General features: G+C 45.5%; 1 protein-coding gene across 1 annotated transcript; it reads right to left on the bottom strand.

Moving 5' to 3' along the window:
- Positions 1 to 250: 250 nt before the first annotated feature.
- LOC108801413 (gastrula zinc finger protein XlCGF26.1-like) lies at positions 251 to 4,348 on the bottom strand. Its single transcript, XM_018573307.1, has 3 exons — positions 4,341 to 4,348; positions 4,209 to 4,255; positions 251 to 1,753 (listed from the first exon to the last, which is right to left on the bottom strand). The coding sequence occupies exons 1-3, from the start codon at positions 4,346 to 4,348 to the stop codon at positions 288 to 290; spliced, it is 1,521 nt and encodes a 506-aa protein (XP_018428809.1). The 3' UTR covers positions 251 to 287.
- Positions 4,349 to 6,369: the final 2,021 nt, after the last annotated feature.

Raw genomic sequence — 6,369 nt, 5'->3', positions numbered from 1 at the left:
ATTTTTCTCTAGTCTAGTCTTGGAGCTCAAAAGTATCGGTACATGTATTCGTACTTGTACCGAGTACTGTACTTGGTATCTGTGCAACCTATCTCAGTAGGCTTTTGCCGGCCAACAGCCAACAACAAGGTTCCGGGAGTTTACCACACCGTCTGGCTTGCGGAAAGGACAACCCATGGGCTGCTTTGGATATTTCCATGGAAAAGTTCCATCACTTGTAGAGATTTGCCAGTCCAGTCAACTAATGAGAACCTCTCTAATATTTATTTTGACAGGCTTTCATCAACCTACTTTCCCGGCTCTCCGAGCAAGAATATGGCCGCTCCACTGTGTGAACACAAGGCCTGTTTTCCGGGCCCCGTCCCGCACTCTGCACAGGAAAACGGCTTCTCTGCCTTGTGAGTGTTCTGATGGGAAATTAGATTGTCCTTCCTGCTAAAGCTTTTCCCACACTCGGAGCAGGAGAAGGGCTTCTCTCCGGTGTGGAGCTTCAGGTGGCCTCTGAGGCCTCCCCTATGTGAGAAGCGTTTGCCGCACTGGAAGCACAGAAAGGGCTTTTCGCCGGTGTGGACTCTCTGGTGTCTGACAAGGTCCGATCTACGTATGAAGGACTTATTGCATTCTGAGCATGAGAAGATCTCCTCACCGGTGTGACCTCTCTGATGTAGAAGGAGCTCTGTCTTTGTTTTGAATGACTTTTCACATTCTGAGCATGGAAAGATCTCCTCACGGACATGAACTCTACGATGCAGGTAAAGTTCAGACTTGGTTTGAAAAGATTTGCCGCACTCGAGACATGTCAAGGAGCTTTCATCTACGTGAAGTTTTTGATGCTCGGCAAGAGCGGATTTCTGAGTGAAGCGTTTCCCGCAATCTGTGCAAGAGATGGACAGCTCCTCTTCGTGGGTTCTCTGGTGGTTGACAAACGTGCGTTTCCGTATGAACCCCTGCCCGCACTCTGTACACGTGTACAGCATTTTGCCTGTGTGCATTCGCTGGTGTAGGAGGAGAGTATGCTTCCATGTAAAACCTTTCCCACAAACCATACATGTGTATGGAATTTTGTCCGTATGGGTCTTCTGGTGGACGGTGAGATCATACTTCTGCATAAAACTTTCTCCACACTCCGGACATGAGAAAGGAGTTTCGCCCGTGTGAACTCTAAAATGCTCCGTCAACTGAGACTTCCTTTTAAAACGCTTCCCGCACTCTGAGCACGGAAAAGGTTTCTCACCGGTGTGGTTTAGAAGGTGCCGGGCAAGGTTGGCATTGTCTGCACAAGACTTCCCGCACACTGAACATGTAAAGGTCTTCACTCCAGCGTGCAGTCTTTGATGTCTAAAGAGATTTGAGCTGGACTTGAAAGAAATCCCGCACTCGGAGCATGAGAATGGCCGCTCCCCGGTGTGCACTCTTACATGTTTATCAAGAAATGATTTTGCTGAAAAACATTTTTCACAGTGAGGACACGGAAATATCTTCCCACTTTTCTGGGTAATAGAGTCTGAATTATCAATGGAAGATGGATTTGATGGTCTATCTGCATTGTGATATGTTAGATGGTTATCTGATTGAACAGTATGTGACCTATCAGAAGATTCCTCAGGGTTAGAGAGATCCGTTAATCTACCGGCACGGGAATGTCCGGGATCTTCACATGGGAAATATGGTGCCGAGTCATTTGCATTATATTCATTGTATTCTGGAGATGAAATACGATGCCGTTCAATATTATTCCACCCATTGTGTCCACCTGTGAAAGAGAAATATTGTTATATTGAGGAATGGAGATGGACCTTCATATGGTGTACAGTATCTCCTCATTTGTTGGGGACATGACGTTATATTGAGGAATGGAGATGGACCTTTCATATGGTGTACAGTATCTCCTCATTTGTTGGGGACATGACGTTATATTGAGGAATGGAGATGGACCTTTCATATGGTGTACAGTATCTCCTCATTTGTTGGGGACATGACGTTATATTGAGGAATGGAGATGGACCTTTCATATGGTGTACAGTATCTCCTCATTTGTTGGGGACATGACGTTATATTGAGGAATGGAGATGGACCTTTCATATGGTGTACAGTATCTCCTCATTTGTTGGGGACATGACGTTATATTGAGGAATGGAGATGGACCTTTCATATGGTGTACAGTATCTCCTCATTTGTTGGGGACATGACGTTATATTGAGGAATGGAGATGGACCTTTCATATGGTGTACAGTATCTCCTCATTTGTTGGGGACATGACGTTATATTGAGGAATGGAGATGGACCTTTCATATGGTGTACAGTATCTCCTCATTTGTTGGGGACATGACGTTATATTGAGGAATGGAGATGGACCTTTCATATGGTGTACAGTATCTCCTCATTTGTTGGGGACATGACGTTATATTGAGGAATGGAGATGGACCTTTCATATGGTGTACAGTATCTCCTCATTTGTTGGGGACATGACGTTATATTGAGGAATGGAGATGGACCTTTCATATGGTGTACAGTATCTCCTCATTTGTTGGGGACATGACGTTATATTGAGGAATGGAGATGGACCTTTCATATGGTGTACAGTATCTCCTCATTTGTTGGGGACATGACGTTATATTGAGGAATGGAGATGGACCTTTCATATGGTGTACAGTATCTCCTCATTTGTTGGGGACATGACGTTATATTGAGGAATGGAGATGGACCTTTCATATGGTGTACAGTATCTCCTCATTTGTTGGGGACATGACGTTATATTGAGGAATGGAGATGGACCTTTCATATGGTGTACAGTATCTCCTCATTTGTTGGGGACATGACGTTATATTGAGGAATGGAGATGGACCTTTCATATGGTGTACAGTATCTCCTCATTTGTTGGGGACATGACGTTATATTGAGGAATGGAGATGGACCTTTCATATGGTGTACAGTATCTCCTCATTTGTTGGGGACATGACGTTATATTGAGGAATGGAGATGGACCTTTCATATGGTGTACAGTATCTCCTCATTTGTTGGGGACATGACGTTATATTGAGGAATGGAGATGGACCTTTCATATGGTGTACAGTATCTCCTCATTTGTTGGGGACATGACGTTATATTGAGGAATGGAGATGGACCTTTCATATGGTGTACAGTATCTCCTCATTTGTTGGGGACATGACGTTATATTGAGGAATGGAGATGGACCTTTCATATGGTGTACAGTATCTCCTCATTTGTTGGGGACATGACGTTATATTGAGGAATGGAGATGGACCTTTCATATGGTGTACAGTATCTCCTCATTTGTTGGGGACATGACGTTATATTGAGGAATGGAGATGGACCTTTCATATGGTGTACAGTATCTCCTCATTTGTTGGGGACATGACGTTATATTGAGGAATGGAGATGGACCTTTCATATGGTGTACAGTATCTCCTCATTTGTTGGGGACATGACGTTATATTGAGGAATGGAGATGGACCTTTCATATGGTGTACAGTATCTCCTCATTTGTTGGGGACATGACGTTATATTGAGGAATGGAGATGGACCTTTCATATGGTGTACAGTATCTCCTCATTTGTTGGGGACATGACGTTATATTGAGGAATGGAGATGGACCTTTCATATGGTGTACAGTATCTCCTCATTTGTTGGGGACATGACGTTATATTGAGGAATGGAGATGGACCTTTCATATGGTGTACAGTATCTCCTCATTTGTTGGGGACATGACGTTATATTGAGGAATGGAGATGGACCTCTCAGATGGTGTACAGTATCTCCTCCTCATTTGTTGGGGACATGATGTTATATTGAGGAATGGAGATGGACCTCTCAGATGGTGTACAGTATCTCCTCCTCATTTGTTGGGGACATGACGTTATATTGAGGAATGGAGATGGACCTTCATATGGTGTACAGTATCTCTACTTAATTTGTTGGTGAATGTTTGTTCTCTTCAAAAATTCATTTAGGAGAGCTTATCAGCCAGTGTAACAGAACATCCACCTGTCCATTTCCCACTGGTGACTCGATTGTCCATATAAGCAGACAGAAGGAGTAGTCTCCTGAAAATTTGATACCGCATTTTTAAGGGTGCCATTCGGCAGAAGAGGTAGATATGGATACTTGGCATTAACATTAAGTACTCACTAGCACTGCTCTCTGGAGATATATCATTCTCCACCCATGGCTGATCACCCATCACATACGTCTCTTCCTCTTTGATTTCAACTTTGATACAAATTTGGTCATCACCCTAAAATAGACGGAAATCTATCAATGACTGGATACGGAATGAAGAGGTATGAAGTATAGAAGGTGAGACACTCATCTGTACTTACCTGATCATCTTCCTGTGTGGAATCCCGGGAATACAGAGGACTTGGACATCCCTCTGGTGGGTTCCTCTTACTGGATCCATCTGTAGGAAACACACACACTGACTGAATACATTGTTTCTATGTGTGTATCAGATGATGGGGGATGTAGGCGGACCCTCCGTACTGCTCTCTCCTCTTACCCGGTGATGTGAGGTGCGGCTCATTCTCCATCATGACGTCCTTGTAGAGATCACCTTACCCAATTGTGTGAAGGTCTACAGGTCCTCAATCATCGATATATCGGATCAGTTTCTATATATAGTGATTATTACTCACCTGTGATGATATTTAGGGATTCTTCCGGTTTAATATTTGCCGCCATCCCAATCTCTTCTGTAGACTGTTTATAATCCATCACACACACCTCCTCTTCTTCCTCTTTAATTTCCACTTTCACATACATCTGTTCATCTTCATCCTAAACCAAAAGAATGACGGAAGATAACATGCTGATGTTCTTATCACAGATAGGCTGAGACCACAAAGAGGAGTATAAACTCATACAGTCTAGAGTCACCTACCTGATCACGGTGAGGGACGGTGTGATCCTCCTGTGTGGAATCCCGGGAATACAGAGTACGGGGACATCTCTCTGGTGGGTTCCTCTTACTGGATCCATCTGTAGGAGACACACACAGTGACTGAATACATTGTTTCTATGTGTGTATCAGATGATGGGGGATCTAGGTGGACCCTCCGTACTGCTCTCTCCTCTTACCCGGTGATGTGAGGGGCGGTTCATCCTCCATCATGACGTCCTTGTTTCTCTCAGGTGTCAGAAAGGGAGATAGAGGAACCTCGATGGTCACTCCACTATCAGTCCTCCCAGGAGGAAAGCTCTAGAAGGTGTCTGGAGATAGCTGTAGAGTAGTAAGGATTATCTCTGCACACAGCACAGAAAGGAGCGATGGGATCTCAGGAATACTGACCAGCAACTTTTGTCCTCTATGTGTGCAGCCATTACCCCTCCTCTACAGATATCCCGCCCACTCCAGCCATGTGACCCTCAGTTTCCTCCCCCTCACAGAAGACACATGATCATGGATTACCAACAGTCCTGGGTGTGGGTGATGCCAGTACCCAACATGGCCTCTGAGAGATCAGACACATGTACATGTCATGTGACCCCTACAGATCATCCGCCATGTTCTTGTGGCCACATTCCGCTCAGAGGTGGAGAGTCCTCTGAATACACAGATCTCTACCCAGACTGCCACAGGAAGTGCATATTAACCCTTCACTGCCCAGAGTCTAAGAGTACAGGAAAAGAGCATTAACCCTTTACTGCCCAGAGTGAACAGGAAGAGCACATTAACCCTTTACTGCCCAGAGTCCGGGAGTGAACAGGAAGAGCACATTAACCCTTTACTGCCCAGAGTCCGGGAGTGAACCGGAAGAGCACATTAACCCTTTACGGCCCAGAGTCCGGGAGTGAACCGGAAGATCACATTAACCCTTTACTGCCCAGAGTCCGGGAGTGAACAGGAAGAGCACATTAACCCTTTACTGCCCAGAGTCCGGGAGTGAACAGGAAGAGCACATTAACCCTTTACTGCCCAGAGTCCGGGAGTGAACCGGAAGATCACATTAACCCTTTACTGCCCAGAGTCCGGGAGTGAACAGGAAGAGCACATTAACCGTTTACTGCCCAGAGTCCGGGCGTGAACCGGAAGAGCACATTAACCCTTTACTGCCCAGAGTCCGGGAGTGAACAGGAAGAGCACATTAACCCTTTACTGCCCAGAGTCCGGGAGTGAACAGGAAGAGCACATTAACCCTTTACTGCCCAGAGTCCGGGAGTGAACAGGAAGAGCACATTAACCCTTTACTGCCCAGAGTCCGGGAGTGAACAGGAAGAGCACATTAACCCTTTACTGCCCAGAGTCCGGAGTGAACCGGAAGAGCACATTAACCCTTTACTGCCCAGAGTCCGGGAGTGAACCGGAAGATCACATTAACCCTTTACTGCCCAGAGTCCGGGAGTGAACCG

This window comes from Nanorana parkeri, unplaced genomic scaffold (assembly GCF_000935625.1).
Source record: "Nanorana parkeri isolate BGI_ZX_2015 unplaced genomic scaffold, ASM93562v1 scaffold2327, whole genome shotgun sequence".
NCBI lineage: Eukaryota > Metazoa > Chordata > Amphibia > Anura > Dicroglossidae > Nanorana > Nanorana parkeri.
This window is presented reverse-complemented; position numbering and strand designations above follow the sequence as displayed.